The 25743-nt window shown below is 37.5% G+C and overlaps 2 protein-coding genes across 3 annotated transcripts; one reads left to right on the top strand and one right to left on the bottom strand.

The window, feature by feature from the left end:
* Positions 1–2065: 2065 nt before the first annotated feature.
* On the top strand, positions 2066–8888 carry aqp8b (aquaporin 8b). Its single transcript, XM_022677643.2, has 5 exons — positions 2066–2355; positions 4183–4309; positions 4560–4774; positions 6201–6335; positions 7553–8888. Exons 1-5 carry the CDS (start codon positions 2102–2104, stop codon positions 7593–7595), a joined length of 774 nt encoding a protein of 257 aa, XP_022533364.2. The 5' UTR covers positions 2066–2101; the 3' UTR covers positions 7596–8888.
* A 6475-nt stretch (positions 8889–15363) lies between these two features.
* On the bottom strand, positions 15364–25446 carry LOC111188181 (meteorin-like protein). Of its 2 annotated transcripts, none has more exons than XM_007240519.4 (4): positions 24281–25446; positions 23128–23519; positions 21427–21486; positions 15364–17236 (listed from the first exon to the last, which is right to left on the bottom strand). In XM_007240519.4, exons 1-4 carry the CDS (start codon positions 24418–24420, stop codon positions 16917–16919), a joined length of 912 nt encoding a protein of 303 aa, XP_007240581.4. In that variant the 5' UTR covers positions 24421–25446; the 3' UTR covers positions 15364–16916. The 2 variants fall into 2 exon arrangements, with proteins under 2 accessions (XP_007240581.4, XP_015458912.3); XM_015603426.3 differs by having other exon boundaries at positions 23128–23504; positions 24281–25444.
* Between the last annotated feature and the right edge of the window lie 297 nt (positions 25447–25743).

Below are 25743 nucleotides of genomic sequence, written 5' to 3' on the forward strand. Positions count from 1 at the left end.
TTAATAAACTCCTGAAGACAGAGCTCTTCAAAGAGCACCTACTCTCCTAACACCCCTAACACACTAACTACTTCTAACCTCATTTCCTTCTTCCCCTCCTTCACTCCTCTATCCCATTATTTCCCTTTGACCTCTTTTAGTCCCTATATAAAGATGTTTTTACCTTTAACTTCTATTACTTTTGTACTTCACTATTGTAAGTCGCTTTGGACAAAAGCGTCTGCCAAATGTAATGTAATGTAATGTAATGTAAGCCACTGTGCTGCCAACTCTTGGGTGTATTTACTGAGCTACGCATTTAGAAGTAGTGTGTAATGATGCAACATGCACACTAAGAAAAAAGAGTACAGATTTGTACTTAAAAGAGGATAAAGCTTGTCGCTGGGACTGTACTCTATATTTAGGTACAAAAAAGTACCTTCCAGTGAAAGTCCTTTTTGGTACCCATGTTTTTTGTAGCAGTAAAGATTGTAAAGATTATAAACATTATCATCAGCTAAATATGTGTCAAGAACTTGATGATGATCCAAAATTGTCTGGCTTGGGTGCCGGTGTTTCAGGGAGCCTTCGTGTCTATGTTACCTTCTGGCTCTCTGCTTTTAGTTAGGCTGTTTTATTCAGATCTGCCGGAGTCATTAGCCACACTCTGATAATATTGTATATTCTCTGTTTTAAATAAATCCAGTCAAAACTAATTCCATCTCTCTGCCTTCCTCTGAATTACTGACTCGATACAGATGGATGTTGAACCCTCAGGCTCTCATGTCTCCTGTCCGGCGAGACTGATGGAAGTTTCTAAAGTCAGCTCTTCTCCATCACCCACCACAGATCAGCTGCGCATCATCCATCTTACTCTCCACTACAGATTACATCCAAGCTTACATAAACTCTAACTGCTTCCATTAGTGGCGCTGCTATACTCCTGAATATATAAAACCTATGTGGATGTATAAAGACTTTTTAAAATTAATTTAAAAGGCATTTGACCAGTGGTAGGATGGTCCCCCCTTAAATGTGAGTCTTGGTCCTCCCAAGGTTTCTTCCTCCTCCTGCAGCTCTGAGGGAGTTTTTCCTTGCCTCCGCACTCACTGGGGGTTCTGTGTTGTGCATTTTCTATATTTAATGTTTTGCCTGATTCTTTGTCCTGTGATCATGTTTCTGTAAAGCTGCTTTGTGACAACACCAGTTGTAAAAAGCGCTATACAAATAAATTTGCTTTGATTTGATTTGACTTTCAAATAAAAAATGTGCAATTAAAATATATATTGTTTATTAGTACAACTGAATACTGAATGTACCTTTTGGCTGGTTAAATGGTACAAATCTGTACTTAAATCGGACCCTGTAAAGACCAATATTATACAATTATGAAGAGTGTACCTTTGAGTACAAAAAAGTACTTATAACATACCTCTGATTTTTAGAGTGTGCCAGACATCTCAGCACGAAGTTGTAGAGGTTCCTAAGGGTGTTACCACAATAATCCATTGCATGCAGCTCCAATATTGTTGATATTTGTTGACTGTTGATATTGAATCAATTCAGATAGAATCTTTCTGGTGATTTTCTGGTGATGCAGATGGGCATGCATCCGTTTTTTTCAAGAATGTGGAAGAGCATTGTCCTGTTGGAAAAATGTTCCATTCTATGTTCAGAAAAGGTAAAGGGCCACTGGTTGCAGGAGCTTTTAGCATCATGTAAAGCTGACTGAGGATGACATGCTGCCATTCTGAGTCACTAAATGATAATCTGGCATGACTGCCCACCATTTCTGTCGGTTGATTTATTTTGGGTGTATTGACTTCCATTGAAATATACTATCCATATATGGGTTGGCATTCTAAAGAAACAATGTTTCTTAAATATTAAATGTGCTAACTCTAAAATATAACAATGCAAACACCTGATTCTCTGCGACATATTTAGGGAGGTCCTCCACACCCTGAATGAACCACAAAGGCCAGGAGTGTCATTTTTTATGCTTATCTCAGAGCTGTCAAGTTTCAAATGATTAACAGGAGCCCAGCCTTGATCTCAGGTCATGACGACATGTTTCTCACCTGTAGTCCCTCAGAATCCTGCTGCAGCTGGAACTGGAACAATGGCAGAAGAAAAGATAGAGATGGACAACATGGAGCCGTTGATGGAGGAACACAGGGAAGAACCTGTGAGAGTTTTTAAAAAGTTTGAGAGAATCTTCCAGCCCTGTATAGCTGAGATCATTGGTACCACTCTGTTCGTGTTTATTGGCTGCGTGTCGGTGATTGAGAACGTGGAGGCGGCTGGCAGGCTGCAGCCCGCTCTGGTACACGGGCTGGCAGTGGCTGTGCTGATCGCATGCCTGGCAGAGATAAGGTAAGAAAAAATAAAAATCGACATAGTCACTGATATTCAGTGCTAGAAATATGTTAGCATAAAAGATATAGCAGATCAAGATCAAGAACGTTCACCTGTAAGTGTTTAAGGGGCAACATCACTTCAGTGTCAGTGTTAATTTTAACATTTTCATAATGTTAGTATATACATCTAGCTGTGAACGTTATTTGAGAAAAAAAAAACATTGCAAACCATTATTATGTTACAAGCTTTCAAAAAGTTCCTGCAACTTTTTAAATTCTTCTTAAAACATTTCTTAACATTCTTAAAATGTTCTTACAATGTTTGCTGGGCTGCAGAATTGATCCAAAAATAATTGCAATGTGAAAATATTTAGATATTAAATATATTTCAGCATTAGAACTGGAATAATAAAAAGTGCATATCCTAAATTAATGAAATATATCTTTTTATACATGTGACACATCAGCTCGTTCACGATAATGGGCTCTCCTTGCTAAGTAAACACCATCATTAAACAATTATTCAATTCCGTTATCGTGACAGGCCTGAAATGAAATGTACTTGCTTTCAGTGCCAGTACTCTACATTGTTTGTTACATGTATGCAATGTTGGCAAAACATAATAATAATAATAATAATAATAATAATAATAATAATAATAATAAGAGTAAACCTAATATTTCCATCACCATTTTTGTCGATTCCTTATTTACTACATACATTTAAACACGCAAACTGTCCCTTACACTGTGTCAAAATTTATTGATGAACGGACCAATAGAAATTCTCCAGAATCACCTGAAATAAACTCTTACTACATTGACTTCTATTGAATTAAGAATTTAAGAATATTTGATCTTTCTCCCATAAAGTAGCTGTTTTGGAGATACATGTTTTTTCATTGGACAGCGCCAAAATACACTATACTAGATAATACATGATATATAAAATATAAATTGTGTGTTTACCTGATTTAATAGATTCTAATGTGCAATATAATTTTTGTGCAAAAGAAAATGATGCATCAGCACAAATATCCTATGTACTGTAGGTATATACTGCTTTTAATTTATAATGTTGAAATGTTTTTGTTTATAGTTCAAATTTGTGTTTTTTGTTTTCTTTGTATGTTTAGTGTATTTGTCATTTGTATGTAGCCTTCTATATTCTTTTTTTTGTATTATTGTTTTTAAAAGTCTCATTCTATCATTTTTAAATTCATTTTAAAATGTCTAGTTGTGGTCTCTAGTATGAATGAATGCCATGCGAGCTGTTTATTGTGAAAAAAGTGCTCCGGTGTTTCTGTTTAGTCCTGCTTCAGTTCACTGAATTAGTGGTCTCTGAAGAAAGACAGGATTTCGGCATTTGCTCATGAATATTCATACATGCAAATAAATATATCACCTCTGATTGGCTAACAGCACTGCAGCAACGTCCGCCTGAGAATCTTGAAAAGCGTTACATTAATAAAATTATTATTATTATTATTATTATTATTATTATTGTTATTATTATTATTATTATTATTATTGTTTATCTTGGTGTCTTACTGCTCTTTCCTGTCTGTTAAAGTGTCTATTCTCTGCTGTATTTACTGTATTTATTGTAGTTTTATTGTTCTATTTTGCACATTTGCACCTTAAGTTGTCTATATTGTATTTTTGTTCCATGTGGCGCTGCGTTGGTTTTGAAGGAATGTAATTTCATTGCACTTTGTACCTGTACTCAGATTTTTTGAAAATAAAAGCTACTAGACTTGACTTAACTAATGTATTGTGGTTTAAAACAGCAAAGCAAATATGCTTTCTTACTTTAACAATGTATTTTTCTCTTTACACACAGCGGTTCCCATTTCAACCCCCCGTTCACCATCGCCATCTACCTGTGCGGAGGAATCGACCTGTTCCTGATCGTGCCGTACTTGGCCTGTCAGCTCACCGGGGGCTTGATTGGTGCTGCTATGGCAAAAGTGAGAGTTTTACAGGCTTATATGACTGCAGTGAGTTCACACTCACAACCAGCGTGTTGTGTCAATACAGCAGTGTCAATACAGCAGTTAAAGCACCTAACACTGCAGTAAAAGAGCAGAGTGCAGCAGATGCAGGCGTGAAGGAGCCTGTAAACAGTGAATGAATGGGCTTGTAAAAAAAAAAACACACACAGCCCCAGCTGATCGTCTAACATTTGATTGACACCTGGTTTTTATGGTCTGTTTGCAGCTGATGACATCCAATGAAAACTATGCCAAAGCTCACGGAGCAGCCTTCACAATCCTGCAGTCGGATGAGCAGCTGCTGCAGGTGCTGTTTCTGGAGATTTCTATGACTGGGATGGTCACCATGGTGGTGCTGTTGGGGGCTGTTAATGGCCAAAGCAAAAGCCCACTAATTCCTTTTCTGGTTGGCAGCGCTGTCATCATTTGCGTGCTGGCAGGGTGAGTCGAGTGTAGAGTAAACACATGCCACATTGGGCTAGTAAGGTGTCCCATGACTTTTGACATGTCCCATGGAAGCTAAAAAATGCCATATACACATGTGGACAAAATAGTTGGTTTGCCTCGATTAATAAAAAAAAACCCACAATGGTCACAGAAGTGACTTGAATCTGACAAAAGTAAAAGCATTTTCTCCCTAATTTACATGGCCAATTACCCAACCCACTTATTAGGACCCCTATTACTAGTAATGCCCCAACACACCAGGAGGGTAAAGACTAACATATGCCTCCTCCGATAAATGTGAAGTTAGCCACCGCTTCTTTTCGAGCTGCTGCTGATGCAGCATTGCCGAGCAGCCAGCGTGCTTGGAGGAAAACACGACTTGGTTTTGATACATCAGCCCACAGACGCCCTGTGCTGCAGACATCACCCTAGGAGTGATGTGGGGAGAGAGCGCCATCTACCCACCCGGAGGGAGCAGGGCCAATTTTGGGGGTTTGTACCTGCGACCTCCCGCTCATAGTGGCAGCGCTTTAGACCACTGGACCATTGCTTTTTAACCATGTCCTGGGCCTGGACAGGAATGATGGTACCTCTAACTTAATATATTGTTGTGCAACCTTTTGTGGCAAACACTGCAATCAAATGATTCCTGTATTTGTCAATAAGACTACTACACCTCCAGCACCAGCAGGTATTTTGGTTCCATTATCACTGTTTATTGACTCCACAAGTTAAAATAGTTTAAAATACGATAGTTTGACAGGTATGCTTCAGAATAGTCCAAAGTTTTCCTCTGTTTCTGCTATTCTTTCATGTTTTTAGCTGTGTGTTTTGGGTCATTATCCTGTTACAAGAACCATAACCTGCGACTGAGACCAAGCTTTCTGACACTGGGCAGCACATTTTTTTCTAGAGTCCCTTGATAGTCTTGAGATTCATTGTACTCTGCACAGATTTAAGACACCCTGTGCCAAATGCAGCAGTAAAGCAGCCTAGAACATAACAGATCCTCCACCATGTTTCACAGTAGAGATATAGTAGTGTTCTTTTCTTGATATGCTTTATTTGTTCGTCTGTATACATAGAGCTGATGTACCTTGGCAAAAAGTTACAATTTTTCATTTATTATTACTTATTGACAATTTCAATTTATTTCTGTGACTATTGTGGGTTTTTTCTTTTATTACCTGAGGAAAAGGTGTGTGGGATCTTCTGAATTGAACGTGGATGTGATTGATTTCTACACAGAGTTGCTTATCTGTTCGCATGGACAATTGTAGCCAGACACCGCCAGTCATGATCATTACCATCCACTGTACTGCGCTGTCCACTGTGGGTGGTAATATTATCCTTCTGTAATGTGTTCCCTATAAACTTAAAAAATATATATTAATTTCTCTGTTGCCTGCTCTGGTTGTAGGGGTGATATATCTGGCACATGTATGAACCCTGCTAGAGCAATGGGGCCGGCTCTGATGACCGGCTACTGGACTTACCATTGGGTCTATTGGGTTGGGCCCATCACTGGATCACTGATTGCAGTTGCAATAGTACGGTAAGTCTTTCAGGGACATATGCTGGAATTATTAAAGTGTTAAATAAACCAGAATATGTTTATACCTTAGATTCTTCTAAGTAGCACATTTATCTTTGAGAACAGATCTGCACACTCTTGGTACTTTAATCTCATTGTTCATGGGGTAGAGTCCAAAGCGTCTTGAAGGAAGGAGTTCCTGGAGGTGCTGAACAATAATTGCTGTTTTTCCTTCATGTTATGAAGCTCATCCCAAATCACCTCAAATCACTATTTCAGTTGAGATCAGTTGAGATCACCATCTCAGAGGAGATTAGGTTTAGAGCAGGGGATTGTGGAGGACAAAGACTTTTTTACAGTTTTTTTACTGTAATCCCATATGTGTTCCTTAATTGTTTTCATGTATTTCACATCAATCTACAATCTTGAAAAAAAATAAAATAAAGAAAAACCTTAAATGTGAAAATGTGAAGGTGTGCCAAACTTCTGAATGGTACTGTGTAACCAGAAAAAAAACATTCATTTAGTTTGTTAATCTTATTACTGTCCTTGCACTTCATGTCGAAACTATGTTTCGTATGTCGGGTAAATGTCATTTTAGGCATTGTAGATGAAATTAGTAAAACAGTAGAACTTTTTCATAGACTAATAATTAGCCACGGTTCCTCAGTATCGGGTTTAAACCAGCTTTAACCAGCTCTTACTATGTTTATGTTCAGCCTTCCTTTCTCTCTATCCCTCTTTATACACCTGTATTATTACAGCCTCCACCTCTTGTAATATCATAATTGTATTGGCATTGTCATAACATGGTAACAAAACACAATAGCAATAGCATAGTAATAACATTTTCATAACATATTAGTGACAACAGGGTAGTAACATAATAGTAATAACATTGTAATGAATACCCCAAAATAATATAGTAATACTATTGTAATAACATAAAATAATACAATTGCAATATGCCAAATGATATAAACATGGGAATAACAACAACATTGTTGTAACAATGTATTATCATGAACAGAATAACAATGAATTAACACAATATTAATTATGACAGTGGTAATAGCATTGTAATAACATTGTAATTATTACTTTTTGCTTTAAAAAAGTACTGGTATGTTCTTTAGGAAATGCATATCTATTTGTTTTATATTTCTGATATTAAATACAGAAGATCTCAGACAGACAGACAGGCCTTCATTTAACTCTTTCTCTTTCATGCTTTCTAGACTTCTTCTTGGCGATCGGAAGATGCGGGTCCTGTGGAAATAATACATTCAACACTGTCCAAAGTTTTAGATAGTTTACTGAAAATACAGATGAAAGTACTGGCACACCTGCTCATTCATTTTTATTCTGAAATCTAGTACATTAAAAAAAGAGATTACCCTGCTTTTATTGGAGTAACGGACTCTACTGCCCAGGGAAGTGTTCTAGCATTGCTGTGATGATTTGATTGCATTCAATGTCAAGAGCATTATTGAGGTGGGGATGTTGGATGATCATCATCCCACCTCATCATCTCCAGCTTCCCAATTCATCCCAAATAATAAAATAAAAATTATTGGAAGGAGCTCCATCATTCCAGAGAACACAGTTAAATTAAACACATCAAATTCCTGGCACAGGCATTAGGTGCCAGTAGGTTCGTGGTTATCTGCTCCAGAGAGTCCTAATCTATTGGCAATACTTTTCTAAAACTGTGTCAGCAATGTGTGTCATTTTGTTCTATTTTCGTCCAATTTAGCTAGGCCAATTGTCCCACCTATTTAGCTGCTAGTCAGCTGTATATCCCCCATCACAAGTGATGCCACAACACAAGGAGCGTGAAGACTAGCACATGCCTCCTCCGATACATGTGAAGTCAGCCACCGCCTCTTTTCAAACTGCTGCTGATGCAGCATTACCGATTAGCATCACAGTGCACCAGAAGGAAAGTGCAGCGACTCGGTTCCGATACATCAGCTCACAGACGCAGCCTTGTGGTGATCGACATCGCCCTAGGAGTGATGAGGGGAAAGAGCGCCATCTACCAACCCAGAGAGAGCAAGACCAATTGTGCTCTCTCAGGGTTCTGGCAGCTGATGACAAGCTGCATGACAGGGATTCGAACCAGTGATTATCCCACAATCATAGTGGCAGTGCATGTACATGTGAAGATACTGAACATTCAGTGTAAGGATTTTGGAGGAGAAACAAGAAAATATAAGTAGATATAAATACACTGTTACATCATTGTTTATCTATGTTAACACAGCATACTACTACTACTGATTTGTATATGTTGAGCTATTTTTCCAGCATTAAGACGCACACACATGTAGCCTCGATTTTCTTCAGTCATAGTCAGTTAAACCACCAGAAAAAAGTTCTTAATTTTGCATTAATTACGCAAGGTATACAGTTGTCCTGCACGATTCAATATTTATTTTCTCCCTCTGATCAATATTAAATATGTCTTGTAATAAAACCTATTTTGTCGTGAAATGTTATATAATGTCATGTTGCTAACTATTCCTGCGTATTATGACGTCAAAACTGATAAATAAAATGTAAAGAAGTTCATCTGATTGTCGCGATTCCTTTCCAGGGCTTAAAATGCAATGTTTTTTTTTTCTCTTACAACTATATACAAGTACATGTTTCTGGAATACTCAAGTAGAGAATACATCGTTCCATGTAATACTCAAATATTACTTTAATTACTTGAATATTTTTCACAATTTTAACTTTTCTTCTCATAATTTTTTTGGACCACCACCACCACCCCTCTTCTGAGGACTATTTGTAAGCCTTTATTTTTTTATTAGTTGTTCATCGAGGAAGGACAGGGAAATAAGCAAACATGAGGAAGAAAAAAAAAGAGAGATAATAAAAGAAAGGGTAAAAACAACAAAATCAAACGGAAATAGTGAAGAATTGATAAGAAGAGAAAGTTTAAATATTGCAACTTAGGCAGCATTTCCTCTTTTTTCTTAGGGGATAAAAAATAAAAAATCAAATTTAAGATTAAAATTTGTTGGCGCTTTTCCACCGATGTGGAATCGCAAACCTGATTTTGAACCATTCGCAGTGTTTCCACCAGAACCAGGAACCTTTGTTTGCAGAGGAAAACACTGGGAACACTGGGTTCTTCAGTGAGAACCGGGAGCACTTCTGTTTATTTATGTAACTAATGGGAGAGAAGGAAAATGAATAAAGAAATAAGTAGTAATAATAAATAATTGATGGAGGAAATAAAAAAACAATACATTTCTAAATAATACCAAGTGTTTCATTGATATGTATTTTTGTAGGTGTTGGAAAGTGTGTGTGTGTGTGTGTGCCCACAAATAGAGGGATATTATTTGTTAAATAGACAGTAGTATGGGGTTGGGTATTGGATCTCAGTTTAGCTGTTTTCATGATTTAGTATATATGTATATCATATATTATATTTATATATATATATATATATATATATATATATATATATATATATATATATATATATATATATATATATATTGTATTCTATACTTTTGTTTATGGAATATGATCTATTAATTAGTTTTTTCTGAAATATTAAAAACATATATAAAATGACGAGAATGATATTCTGTGTGAAAATGTACACAACTATTTTTATGTAATTACTAAAATACCTTTATTTGATTTTTATGCTCTGACTCTGAACAATAATGTAATTATTCAGTTTTTTTTTTTTTTTAATTTCTTTAAAGTTTATGAATCCTCTACACAGATTTAGGTATTTTCTATACACTTTCTATTTATTTGTAAATCCAACAATTTGGGGTTTGAAAGGTGAAGATGCTTTGAAATTTGTGCAGAATACAGCGTATTTTGAGAATTTTAGAAATTTTAAATAAACCCTATAAATCTAATTTTACCATTTTTTTTTTTCAAAAGATAGCATACACCATTATACAATCTATTCTTTGACTCCTACAATGCCAAACACAAACACACAATATGCATATATACATATATAAAGTGGTGTAATTGAGTCTGTAGGCTAATTCAGAGGAACAAAGAGCCACATATTACACAATTCATCTTCTGCTCTTTGTCCTCATTGTGTGGAGTTAAAAGGTTTTAAAGCTGGAGTGTTGTTTTGTGTGTTTTTTGGCAGGGTTTGATCACCAGAGTCTGAACTAGTAAGATAAAGGAGATTAAGCAGAAAGGATGAATTCAGTCGCCGTTATTCTGAGGGATTAAACGTGGTTAGTAAAATAGCATGAGATCTGAAGCCCTGCGCTGAAGACTGAGCCAGGTGTATCCAATGAGGCTGACAATCATTTTGCCGCATGTTTACGGGTGAATTCCGCTCCTCATTTCCTTATGAATTGGAAGAATAAAATTCTTCTACCAAAACTCAATTACAGAAGCGAGGCGGGAGGAGAAAGGAGGCATTTTTCAGCTTTAGGAGAGGAAGGCAATATCAGATTTGGCTTTTGTGCGGCTCTGGCTGATGTGTGGAGCGAGAGTTGGGTATCATGCTGTTCCATATTGTGAGGCGGCACAGCAGTGGCCCACATGGGAAAGCCTGGCAGGCGGTACTTTAAACCAATTACCCGGCCTGCTGGGAGAACTCCCGCCGGCCTTCCGGGCCGGGGGCGCGGCGCTCCCCTGAGATCCCCGGCCCGTTCCCCCCAGTAAAACCACTGCCTCCGATGTGGGAAGTCTGCCAGATGGGGCTGGGGCTGGGGCGAAGTGCCTCGGGCTGGAATCCACAATAGCGGGTGAATGTATGTGAGAACTAAATGAAGTGATCATCCGCTGACATCATCACGCTGACTGGTGCATGCAGATTCTCTCACAAAGGTCTATTTTAAGTTTATTTTAAGTACATTTCTTTCCTTCATAGCCATCCAGACTATGAAGGAACACATAAAAAATCATAGAGCAACTTAAAAGTGTTAAACAAACCAAATGAGGTGCTGTTAACTTGTGGTTTCTGAGGCTGGTAACTCTGGTGATAACCTTATCCTGTGCTCCAGTGTTCCTGATGAGAGCCAGTTTCATCAGACAACACTCGCATAATGTCCGGTATATTTATTTGACTCACAGATAAAACACGAACGTTTCGACGCTGAGGAAGGCCTAAGGGCCGAAACGTTCTTTCCGTGAATCCTATAAACTCCTCCCATTTCACTTCTCAAATATCACTGTGTGTGTCTACAGTATTTAAATGAAATTGCTGATCCGAACAACCAATCATTTATATAGGAAAATCATGACATTTACCAGAGGTGCCCAAACTTTTTCATATCAATGTATATAAGCCATTGATTGTGGATCAATCAAAATCTGGAAAAAAAAAACAAAAGACTACTTAAAAATAATAAGTTTCTTTGATTTTACCAATTTGAAAACCTCTGCAATATAATCAAGAGGAAGATGATCGCAAGCCATCAAACCAAGCTGAAATGCATGGATTTTTGCACCAGGAGTATAAGGCATAAAGTTATCCAAAAGCAGTGTGTAAGACTGGTGGAGGAGAACATGCCAAGATGCATGAAAACTGTGATTAAAAACCAGGATTATTCCAACAAATATTGATTTCTTAACTCTTAAAACTTTACGAATATAAACTAGTTTTCTTTGCATTTTTTAAGGTCTGGAAGCTCTGCGTCTTTTTTGTTATTTCAGCCATTTCTCATTTTCTGCAAATAAATGCTCTAAATGACAATAGTTTTATTTAGAATTTGGGAAAAATGTTGTCTGTAGTTTATAGAATAAAACAACAATGAAGTGGTGTCTTTATTTTTTTTTCAGAGCTGTAATTTTCCTCAAAATGGTCACAATGTTCAATATTAGTTAAATTATTTGAAAGGCCTCTCTGACTTTATCCAAGAGTCAATCTCTTTGTTCGTTTTATAACAGTGGTTATAAAAACAAGCCCCGTGTCTACACACATACACCGTCATATGTTCAGTTGAACGGTTTAAACTGAAGAACAGGGCTGTCGTTGAAACCAAGGATTAACTTTGTGAAACTGATCTCCACTAATCTCCACTGCAGAAAGCAATCACAGGCCAATAGCAGAGAGAGCCACTCTCTCTTTTCCTTCCCTCAATTCACCCTTCTACATTCATGGGCCCCAGAGCCTCCTGGGTAACAGCCGTGATGACAATGATCATTATGTTGGCCGGAGACTTGCGGCGGTGGTGCTATTGTGGGGCGTGCATTCACTCCGGGGTCATTTACACTTTCATTGGCAGCTATTTAGTCGCCATAAAAAAGCCTAAGACAGCAATTTGTGAATCCTGCTCAGCCAAGTAGAAGTGTGCAGCCGGGAGAAAAGAAGTTGTTTTAAAAGTCAATTAATTGTCCCCCTTCTGGGAGGGGCCGGCTGACGGCTCCCTTAGTCTTCAGTCCAGAGTCGCCCACATCTGTTTAGTGAGCCTCCCAAAACCAATGACTTCAGTCCAGCAAGCTCAGAATAATGGAGCAATTCAGCATTCGCTCTGAGCTTTCTCTATCGTAGACACATTTGTATATCATTGCTGTTTCTGATAGGCCTGGTCCATTCACAAAGGAGCCTGCTTAGAAAGGGAAATGGAAATGGACCACAGCAGAAAGGTCTGATTCCTTCTCTTGTTGAGGAAAGACCCATTATGCAGAAGAGCATTTCAGACCAGATCTATCAATACAGACAAAAGACCAGCACTCGCTGCTGCAAGGGTCTTTGGACAGCTATTGAACAGCAGCAATACTCATTGTGTTGTTTATCTGTTGTAAAAACACAGTATACTACCATTTAACTAAATGTTAACTAAATGGTGTTTAAATTGGAACCTATTACATTCTAATCAGTTACGATTGTAAAACCTAACTGCATTTCTTACTGAACTAATTAAGTTACCAAAACTTAAATATTTCAGAAACTTGGCATCACTTATGCTGATGAAGTCAAACTAACTCAAAAATGATAGCTGCTCTTTAAAAATTGTTTGTTTTAGGTGTTTAATTTGAGTTAGTGTAATTTTTTTTTCCTCAAATTTAATACATTGATGCTGTTTGATAGGACGTTTTTAGAACTACAGCCTATTTATTTTACTTTAATAGTTAAAAAATGAGTTAGCTCAACTTGATTTGCTGGAGCTGCTGCTGTAAAAACAGTGAATTTAAGTTGCATTAAGGTGTAATGCATGTATGTTAAGGCAGACACACTTCATTTTATTGAGTTGGCACAACTATTATATACATCCAAATGGAGATCTTTGAGTTAAACCAACTTTTATTATAATCGAGTTTAGTCTGTTGCCATTAACAGCTTCTTTTCCATTGGTTTCTTGCAAAATCGTTTTGCATACTGGTTGTGTCCCCCAGTTTCTGAAACGTGATTCCCCCCAGGCTACCTTAGGTGAACTTGTAGATCATATTTTATGAAAACATCTGTGTTGTTGGCTGTAAGGACAAGCATCATTTTTCTGAGCTGCTATAGTAACTCTCTATTAGCTGTGCTCTCAATACTCTGTTCTCTCTATAGCTCATTTATGTGAACTCCACACAGTACTAAAATTAACTAAAAATAAAAAAAAGTTTTAAAGCATAATTCATTTGAGGCAACCGATAACCTAAAAAAAAAAGTAAAAAAGTAGACTTAGCTTATTAGGGTTTATACAGTGTACATGAGTCCAAAATACTTCAATAAGCTAACAATTACTCTGTGAACATGGTTAGTACAAGTCACTTGATTTACTCAATTCTATATAACAATGATTATGTGCATTATTCACACTCATTTTAAAAAATAAATAAAAAATTAAAATCGGCCTTGTTTTAGTTTTTAGTGATATCATTCAAATCCATGTTTTACGTCTATTTTTTACATTGTACACTGATATACAGTACTGGGCAAAAGTTTTAGGCACCAAAGCAAATTAATCCATTAATCCAATAATCCATTTATCTCAGCAATACGAGTGTTTTTACCTAAAAAAAGCACCACATATGACTTGAACAGATGTGAATAAACATGAATACAGTAAAACATAACAAAGAATTCTCATTTTTAACTATTTTTAAGTATGTTTCCTGTGAGCAAAGATGAAGAACAAAGTGTAGAGATTCCAGATTTCTCCTGCATGCCCTCAGCCAGCATGTGTATATTATGTTCAGTTCCGTCAGCAGCTCACCTGATTTACCACATTTACCAATTTACCAAAACAGGTGTTGATATGATGAGAACTAGAACCAACTCTATTAAACTCAGATGAGATGAGGAGAAGAGATTAGAAGATGTTTTAATCCTGTGAAAACAGGGCTGTAAAAGCTCTGTAACATTGCTGTTTGTATTTATTGTAATGCTTTAATGTGTTTTACTGAGCTAATAAACACTTACTTCACACATAAGAAGCTTTCTCTTTACTGAAATTCCCACAGGTGCCTAAAACTTTTGCACACACTGTACCAAAAGTAATATAATTGCATTTATGTAAAGTGATGTTTGTGAACAATTTGACGAGTTTTTAACTAAAGGGATTGTTTGGGAATACCCACACCTATAGAAGTTGTGAGGTGATATCTTGTGAGTAAGGTAGGAGGCGTTACCATTCGAAATGGACAGTAACATGGGTAGTAATATTAATTTATAGCAATGAGTGGCCGGCAGCATTTGTCTAGAATTGTCCATGCAAGCAGACAAGCAACTCAAGCCCCCACAGGTCATTACATTCAATGTTCAAAACTGACTGAGAATTAAACATTTTACATTGATTTCCATTGAAAGTTTAGAAGCTTCTCCTGTACAGTTAAAATTATACTAAATTTAAATATTGAATATATTGAATATTTCCGTCTATTTCATTATATAAGGCAACAATTATGTAGCAGGCAGGATAGTTCTCCAAAGTGTAACTTGAGTCATATTAGTGCACAATCCTGTAAAATTACTCTACTTGCCCCTCAGCTTGTCCAAAAATGCATGTGTAAGGTGTGTCGTGTAGTGACGGCTAAAGCTAAAAACACTAAATCTTGCATAATGTTGCTTAAATCAATAAATAATGTTGTTTTCACATATCACTGCACGTGCTACAGAAAATGAAGCATAACTTTTAATACAAATTATTATTATAACAAAAGTAAAATTCATGTGACATTCAGTTCCAATTCATTTAACTTGATTCAAAACCATTTAAAAAACATTATAATACCCTGTAACCATTATAAATCAGCTGAGTGAGGAACAAAGCTGATTAAAATTGTATATTAAGACAAAATATAACATTTAAATACCATACCCCCCCACCCCACACACACACACACTCATAAAACTCACAAATCATTATATAAACATTACACAAATCATTAAAGAGATGCTGTGCAGTAGTTAGTAAATTACTGAGACTGTATTTGTTTTTTGTCACTCACAGCAATTTAACAACAGTTGAATTAACAACATCTACAGCGTTTAAACAGGTCCAGTTGGGCCCTGTGGGTTTTAATGCAGGGCTGGAGGTGTTAATTCGTCATTTTCACCCGTCCTTTGAGAAGAGCAGTGGGTGGCGACACAGATAAAAAAAAGCTGGATTTGCAAAGCTCTCACTTGGAAGTAGATTACAATAGAGGAAGAGGACTATTAGCTATCTGTCATGTCATCCCTTTGGTCTGTGTTTGGCGACTCCGGATAGTCACTTCACGCTGACAGGCAGCAGATGGACAAATAGAAAAAATGGTTAAAATGTTTCTTCAGTCTTGTTAGCAAATTATGTTATTATTTGTTAATATTTTACCTGTTTGATGGTGCAATAAAAGGTCTTTTTGACCCTTGTTCGTATGTATGTTCATCAATATTTTAATGGTGGTATATTAACTGTGCTCCCAGCTCCCTTGAGATCATTAACAAGTTGCTCCTTCCTTCCTCTACAGGGCTAGTATGCTCATGCAAACATTCGATGGAAATATTTTCAAAAATGAAAGGAGGGGAGGAAATTTTGCTTTTAAGAATTTGCAGATATGTACAGACTTAGTCTTAGCAAAAATATCCATACCTTGATTTAGAACAAGTCGAAAAAATATGTTAAACATGGAATTATAAGGTAAAAAAAATACATAATATGATCACAAGGGTCATTAACTAAAATTGAATTGAACATTAGAATCACCAGCCTAATATTGCGTAGTTCTTTCTTGTTCAGTGCCACAAAAACAGCGCTGATTCATCGAGGTATGAACTCCACAAGGTCTCCTGTAGTATTTGCCACCAATACGTTAGCAGCAGAAGGTGGTGGTAAGGATCTTGAGCAGGATCTTGAACTTCTGGTTAGAAATGTCTGAAAGTACAGACAAGAAACTCTGGCAGAAATCAATCAATCACATTCATCTTCAATCCAGGAGACCCCACATATCCCACAAGTCAGTGCAGCATTCTTTAGCTTCTATTGGACAGGTCCTGTCCTCTTAACAATTGGAAATTGAGTGTATTTTAACCACTTGGTAGGTACAACTACCAGAACTGACAGTTCACTTGCTGCCTAATATGGAGAGCATATCCTTCCTCTCAATAGACACCAATGCAAAAAGATAATCAATGGAATTAATTTAGTTCACCAGTCTTCTTCAGGTTTTAATGTGACTCAGTGAGGGTCAGTGTATGGAGAAATCACAGGGGATGTTTTGAGATGCTGAGGCTGAATGATACAGCTTTATGAAGTCTCTGAATCTTGGAGCACAGCTGAGCAAGGCCTCTCCGAAGTGCTCGTCTCCGGTGAAGAGGAACTGGCCGGGTCCTGCTTTAACGTGGCACTGCAGGGGGGTGCGGATGTGGCCGTGCCAGTGGCCAGAAACGACCGGCTCTCTCTCGAAGACGCCGCTGCGCTGCCGGTACACCTGAGCCTCTACAACCTCGATGACGGACGTCTGCCGCTCAGGGTGATGGGATACATTCCGTATGGAGCCACGGACCACTGGTAGAACAGAACAGAGTATATGGTGTTAGTGTATTGGTGCATTAGGGTTTCTTACATTTACTTTAAATTTAATTGTATTGCAGACAATATGAAAACAATATTTTTTATGAAACAGATGTAATCCTGAAGGCAGAATTACTTGTTGCTTTAATGAATGTAAGATCATAACCCATGTGGTTCTACCAGCTACAGAAGGCTTACAGTGCAAAATAAGCAAAAACTAGACAAAATACTGCTCTGAAAAAAAACTTCTAGAATAAACTCAAGAGGAAGATGGATGATCACAAGCCATCAAACCACGCTGAACTGCTTGAATTTTTTGCACCAGGAGTGGTGGCATAAAGTTATCCAAAAGCAGTGTGTAAGACTGGTGGAGGAGAACACGACAAAAAAATTATGCCATAAAAACTGTGATTAAAAAACAGGGTTATTCCACCAAATATTGATTTCTGAACTCTTAAAGCTTCAGAATATGAACTTTTTTTTTGTTTTGCCTTATTTGAGGTCTGAAAGCTCTGCATCTTTTTTGTTATTTCAGCCATTTCTCATTTTCTGCAAATAAATGCTCTAAATTACAATATTCTTATTTGGAATTTGGGAGAAATGCTGTAGTTTATAGAATAAAACAACAATGTTCATTTTACTCAAACATAAACCTATAAATAGCAAAATCAGAGAAACTGATTCAGAAACTGAAGTGGTCTTGTAATTTTTACCAGACATTTATATTTAAATTGAGAGGTATATTTGCGTTTTACATTTACATTTGACATTTTATGGTATTTAGCTGACACTCTTTTCCAGAGTGACTTACAAGGTTATTTCTGTTACAGGACTCTTACTGGTGTAGCACAGCATAGTCACTCAGACGGGGAATTGAACCCTAGTCTCCCACATGATAGGGTAGTTCACTGGCAGGGCGTGGTGTTATCCACTGTGCCACACAAACCACATATGATTGTTTCAAGCAAAAACATCTGCCAATGGGGTAAGCAAATGTTTCTTAAGATTTGTTAAAACAACCAACTTAAACCAGAAAATCTCAAAATGAGTGAAATAAGAAATTTTAGGTCTTAAATTTGATTTTGACACAAGAATAAGAATAACTGGATTGGTGATTGTTTGTGCTGATTTTGAGATTAAATTATTTAAAAAAAGGTTAAAATTATAGGCAAGAAATGTTAAGATCATTATTCCTTAAATACACAAAATAATCTGACCCTTGCAAGATTTCTATGTTGTTTGCTATGTAACAGTTTCTATAACCTCTGCCTGATGCTTTATATTTTATGCTTTATATTGTCTATATAATTCTTTACTGATTTAAAAAACTCTTTTAATAATACATAAATAATTCAGTGCATAATCACGGACAGTGCACTGGAAATAAATAAGGGTTCACCCATTGCAGCAGCATGTTTTCTCCAGACATGAGAAAAGAGCATCGTGTCTACAGATCTAACACATTTTTACCACAACAACAACAAGCAAAGATCCAGATTCACAGATCTCGCTTGTTTAACCAGATATTTTTTTTAGAGAACTGAACAGATTCAAAAACAGGAAACTCATAAAAGATTAAAGACAGCAGTGTGATTTAACAGGGCTTCTGGTGCACATAGACTCAGCATTTCAATTTTTAATTGCATGAATAAATGCAAATCAGCCTCTATGGGCCCATACTTAACACAGTTTTTTAGTAAAAAAATAAATAAATAAATAAAAAAAACAGGCCTGCAACTGACAATCTGTTCATCAGTCAAAAAAGGTCTTGGCTCTGAGCGGTTATTTGGACCAAATTAGAAAAATACTTCTATTATCTACTACAAATTACTTTACAGGGTTCCTCACTGTATAATGATTCCATTGTGAATTCACAATAAATAACTGGCAGGTTGCACTCAACAGTGTGCTGCAGCCATGGTAACAGGTGAGCTGGCTAGTTTTTTGCTGAACAGATAATCACTGAGCTTTAGTTAGGTTGCTTACCAATTTTATCACCACCTCTAGTATAGTACAGACAGCATTTTGAACAGTGAAATACATAACAACTTGCCACTGTGTCTCAATCTGGCAACCTATGCGAGCTTCGCTTCTGGGAAGAAGCAGATAGGGTATTGAACTGCTGAAGCCATTTCACACACTCACTTGCATTTCTTACCAACTGTTTCTTTAAAATACTTGAAGAAAGTCTTGAACCCAGTAAAATTCTGATCCTATGTGTTACATTTGACACAGAATCAGAATAACTTGACTTGTGACTTTTTGTGCTTTTTGTGAGTCAAATTAGTTAAAATAAGGAGAAATTTTATTAAAATGTATTATTAAATTTTTAATTTCTTTTATTCAGGATATTTAAACATTTTACAGTACTCTTAATCATAATAAATACTGCTCTTTAGAAGTATTGTGTAAATGCATTATCATACTATTATATTAGCATATCCATAACATAAAATCATCTTTAATTGACAATAATATTGTTTATCACAATAATTCTTTAGGACAGTAAATCATCAAAAAAAACAGGTCTTTGTTACAGACCTAATGAATGCATTGTAAAGGTCTAAAGACTTGTCGCTAATTAGATAATGAGCTAATGCAGGTGCATTAAATCAGACAGGGCAGTAATATGTACAGTTAAGTGGTGCTCAAGATAGAGGACTGGGAACACAAACATAATACAAGCCTCTTTCCTGCTTCTTAAGAAATCTTACTGAGGATAAGAGTCCTATTCTGTCTCTTTCCCTCCAAAACCTCTCCCATCCCCCCAACCCACCACCACCACCAGCGCTGCGTCACAATAAGGCCAGCAGAAGCCTTTTCACTCATCGCCGGCATTTACACTTTCATTAGCCGGCCATTTTCACTCATCAAAAAGTGTCCGATGGCGATTTGTGCGATTAGGCCGCGAGAGTCAGCCTATAAATGGAGTGAGTTCAAAGGAGCCGTTGCTTCTGCTCTGTCACCGGCCTTAAAGCCATGTGCCTCCCATTGTGCTCGCCAGAGCCCCCACATCTGCCAGACCCCTCAGCACAGGCCGAGCAGCAGCTTGCTGGGAACAGATCAGGCCCTCGCCCAGCAAGCAGCAATTCAGCAGATAAATTAACCTCGGCGTCCAAGAGAGACACTGACTGCTCTGATAAATCAGGCCAGGAACCCTCAGTTCCTGTCTTATTATTATTATCCTTCATGATTCATGAACTGACATGAATTGTGCTGTGCTGAGCTGGCAAAACCCATGATTTCACACACACACACACACACACACACACACACACACACACACACACACACACACACACACACACACACACACACACACACACACACACAAGCCTGCTGAGTGATCTGGTGTGATGATATAGGGATCATGATACCTTAATGATACGTTATTACAATAATTCAGTGAAAAATATGAAACTCAAATATTATATAGATGTATTACACACAGAGTGATCTATTTGACGTGTTTATTTATTTTATTGTTGATGATTTTGACTTACAGCCAAAAAAAAAAAATGAATATTATATAAGACCTGATAAAACACAGTGGACCAACACCAGCAGATGACATGTCTCTCCAAACCATCACTGATTGGTGGAAACTTCACACTAGACCTCAAGCAGTTTAGACTGTGTGTTTCTCCACTCTTCCTCCAGACTCTGGTATCTTGATTTCCAAATGAAATGTAAAATTTACTGATGATCAGTGATGGTTAGTAGAGACTTGTCATCTGCTGGTGTTGATCCACTGTGTTTTATCAAGTCCAAAGTCAGTGCAGTGTTTTCACAGAAATTCTTACAGCACTTCATGTGGATTTCGATTTCCAGCAGGACTTGGCACACTGCCCACAATGTCCCCGTTGGTCTTATATAATATTCTAATTTTCTGAGACACTGATTTTTGTTTTTTTTATTGGCTGTAAGCCATAATTATCAACAATTAAAGAAATAAATGTATAAAGTTATGAAGTAACTTTTCAATGATTTTCAAATTCCCTGCCCTATGCTCAATGCTCTGCCCTAACTGTTACAATATTTGCTGTAGTCTAAGATGTTTACCCTAGTAGTGTTCAGTAGGAGCAAACTAAAATGCTGAACCATGTAAAAACCAGACACACTGTTAATAATATGACTAATGACTATTGAAGTGCAGCTGCATCACATAAAACAAGCACACTTACCGAAGTCGCTGCTGCAGATGGCCTGAAGGATCTCAGAGTCGTTGCAGGGTCTGCAGGCAGCTGCGAGAGCCAACAAGGAGCAAGAAATCATTTGAGACAAATTGGAGATGACAGCACAACACCGAACAGAGCACTTACACAAAACACACTTTGTTGGGAGCAGTGGTTATCAGCAGTGAAGAGAGCCCACTAATTAACTTTATTAGAGAATAGTCCGCATCTGCTTCGGAAGAATCCAAGGAGCCCTGAGGGGAATGTGAAGCATGTGGCGTATAATCCCAAATGTCAACCTCGGTCCATCTGGGAAGAAAAGGCGTTAGTCTTGACTTTAGGCTTAACTTCTTTATCTATAAACTTAATTGAATGGTCTCTGAGCGAGAAGTATGTGGGCAAAATACAGATTCTTCTCTATCAGAGCTTGGAGAGAAGAGGGTCAGGCAAACACAGCCTCCTGTCCCGGCTTTTGTCATGAGAAACATACCCTCAAATACACACAATGACTAGGAATCTCTGGAATTTAGAAAGTATTTGACATCTTTATTCAGTTGGGAGATCTCTGACCTAATTTGTCGGCAGGGTAGGGTAGGATAAAACAACAAAACTGTCAATTAAGTCGAGGGAGGGCCATTGTTTCCACTCAGCAAAAAATTTGGCCTAAAGTGTAATTTCTGACACTTTAGCTATGTAATGTAAATACAGCCTTAGACAGATATATAACTAAACAAATATAATTTAATAAAACACACATTTTAAAACATGTTCGATATAACTGCTACACTGCAATGTGCCCGTGTTGACAATTCACTGCCAAGATGAACAGTGAACATCTGATGTCAACAAAACTAGTATTCAGTCATTGGCGCACCTGTGTTTTCTGTTGTCTAGATAGCAATATGCCAAAAAAATCACTAGAACACACCTTATTTTGACACCACCATGCCATTTGGTGTAGATGTATGATGCAAAATTTCTATGATTTGTATGAAAAATAAAGTGGCTATTTGCATTGTAATAGTGAGTTGGTGCACGTCACTAAGTAAATGAATTAGCTGAAAATTAAGGGAATTTAATTGAAACAAATTGAATGTTTTTTCCTGCGCATGGGTGTAGAGTTCTATGGAAGCCCATTCCCACCACCTAAAAAAATCAAAATAATCCAACATTTTTTATTATTATTATTAATTAATATTGCTATCTCAATATTTTGAGATACTAAGTCATTTTATTGAGATACTATCTCATTATTTTGAGATACTAAGTCATTATTTTAAGACACTATCTTAATATTTTGAGATACTAAGTTACACTTGCTATCTCAAAATAATTACTTAGTATCTCAAAATAATGAGATAGTGTCTCGAAATAATAATTACTATCTCAAAATAATGACTTCTCAAAATAATGGCTTACTATCTCAAAAAATTGAGATAGCATTTTACTTGATAATATTAAAAAATGTGCACAACCCCACCATACTGACACCAACCCACAATACTGACACCACCCCACAATACTGACACCACCCCACAGCCCCACCATACTTACATCAACCCACAACGCAACCATACTGACACCACTCCACAACACCACCATACTGACACCACTCCACAACCCCACCATACTGACACCACTCCACAACCCCAGCATACTGACACCACCCCACAACCTCACCATACTACCACCCCACAGATTTCCCCTCACCTCTGCTGGTGGTGCTCTTTTCCTGCAGTAGCTCGTATCGGAAGCCCACAGCTCGCCGCCGGTAGTCGCTCTGCGGGTTGGCCTGGAGGAAGACGGCCGCTCCCTGCGCTCCGTCCGTGCTGATACAGTGCACCTGCTCCGGACGCCCTCCGTCCTCCATCAGCAGCTCCAGCTCTCCCGCGCGCTCCACGTATACGGCCGCTCCGCGAGACGCGCGCGTGGCCTTGATGCAGAGAGCGGCGGGGCGCGAGGAGGCCACGTTTGGATTGAGCAGTAGCCGCAGCGCGAGACACGGGAAGAGCCAGCGGACTGACCCCGCCGAGCATCGCAGCCTGACCTGCTGAACCGGTCCGGAGAGAGGGTCCCGCACTAACCCGCTGCCAAACACACAGCTTACATTTATATAAATCCGATTCACACAAACACAGTTCACACACACCATCAGCAATAAATCCGATTGACCCAAGCACAGTTAACACACACCATCAATAAATCAGATTCACACAAGCACAGTACACACACAACATCAATAAATCCGATTCACTCAAGCATAGTTCACACACACATTATCATCAATAAATCCGATTCACTCAAGCACAGTTCACACACACACCATCAAAATAAATCCGATTCACTCAAACACAGTTCACACACACCATCATCCATAAATCTGATTCACTCAAACACAGTTCACACACACCATCAATAAATCCGATTCTCACACCACCAATAAATCTGATTCACACAAACAGATTTCACACACTCAATCAACAAATCCTATTCAATCCTGATTCTGACTAATGAACAAATGAGTAATTGTAGCCAGTTCCATGAAGAAACAAGTGACTGAATGACAAAAGAGGCATAAATATTTTCTATAATTTCTATAACTGTACGCTACAAATGTCTACTTTTAAACTGAATTACACAGTGGGTGCGTTATTAAGACTCTTTAAGAACAAGACCTGTTTAAGTATTTAATCAAAACAGTTTGAATACGGTTTTCAGATGTTAATTCACCATTATTGTTCTTTCAAATAAAATACACAACTCAAAATGAAAACTCAAAATATCAATTACTTATCCCAGAAACGTTATATTAAGAGAAACGTAAAAGTCTGTTCTGTAGAGTGGCTCAGGCGCAAGTTCTTACCTTCCAGTCCAGCTGCACATGTCTGCTGTACAAAACCACAGGAAACACAGGCTTCCCCAGAACTGCAGTATTCCAATTCCTTTATGCGACATTTCAATCTGAACACGGGTTTTTGAGTAATCGGAGACTAGATTATACATTACTGCTCTTGTGCCAGTGGGATTTGATGCGCTGGACTGCTAGTTCCCTGAGGTTCTCTCCCACTTTCCACAGGGCAACGAGGGGGTCTTAACACTTTCTGCCCCCTCGGGGATAGGGAGTCGACTCCACCCTCCTTCAAACAATGTCATTTATGAGGTTAACACATGGGCCCTATAAAACCTACTGATGCATCTTCAGTCCCACCCCTACCATTACCATTACCCAAAGTACACACACGTTACTGACGTTTTATGGGACAATTACGTTTTCTAATGGGTATGATGATTACTTTGAGGTATTTGTAATGCATTTGTATTAAATTATCTTAAATAGGCTATATGAATTCACGCTTGACACAAACACGGATTTTGGACTGGCAAGCGCCAGGGCCAGCGTTGCTGAGATTTCAAGCCAATTTAATCTTTCTTAAAATGGGGACAATAAGTTTTATGTATTTATGTATTCATTTAAATAGTAGCAATGGCATAGATATACATATAGATATAGATTAGCCGTTAGATTATATAGCTGTATAATCTAACGACACTTATAACATGAATAATCACCAGAAATATTTATCTGAACATGCCTGTGTGGTAGAGTAACACAAAATTACTTTAAAAACTTAAATACAAAATTCCTGTATAGTGGAACCTCTTTCACTCCAGGTGTAAAATAATAATAAAAAAAAGCATCGGTTAAATCAACATAACGTTTAAATAAACGCCAAACAAGAATTTGCGGAACTTTACTTTAAGCACACTAGATGTCTTATTTCCCCAAAAAAGACAACAATAAGTGAAAGCATGGTCGGCTGAAAACCTACACATACAAAGTGCAAATTAACATTTAAAAATTAGCGTCAGATGTTTATTTTAAGCAATGCCATAGAAGCAGCTATAATAATTATTCGAAGTTCCTTCATTTGATGTAAATGATTTATTTATGTTTTTTTTTTTTTTTACCAATTTAAAGATTATTCAGACTCACATATCTCTCTATTTTAAACATGGGTGCTCAAAGAACCATTTGAAGCATATTTATTTTTAGAAGTAATGTAAAACTAGTGCTTGAGTACTCGAGTCCATGTAACTGAAATTTATTTAAAAATAAATGAGTACAAAGTTGTGGAGTTCTTCACATCTTTCTTCACTTACCACCAACCAATCGATCTTTTGGCTCGCGTGTTTTAAGCATGATGTTTTTATTTTCAAACTATTTTCAGTCCTGCAGGAGATACATGAAGGCCTACTCTTTATTTTGGGAGCAGGGTGCTGCTGATAGATTATACTGGAACATGGTCATGGCGACATCTTGTGGAT

The sequence above is a fragment of the Astyanax mexicanus genome, chromosome 19, assembly GCF_023375975.1.
Source record: "Astyanax mexicanus isolate ESR-SI-001 chromosome 19, AstMex3_surface, whole genome shotgun sequence".
NCBI classification, from domain to species: domain Eukaryota; kingdom Metazoa; phylum Chordata; class Actinopteri; order Characiformes; family Acestrorhamphidae; genus Astyanax; species Astyanax mexicanus.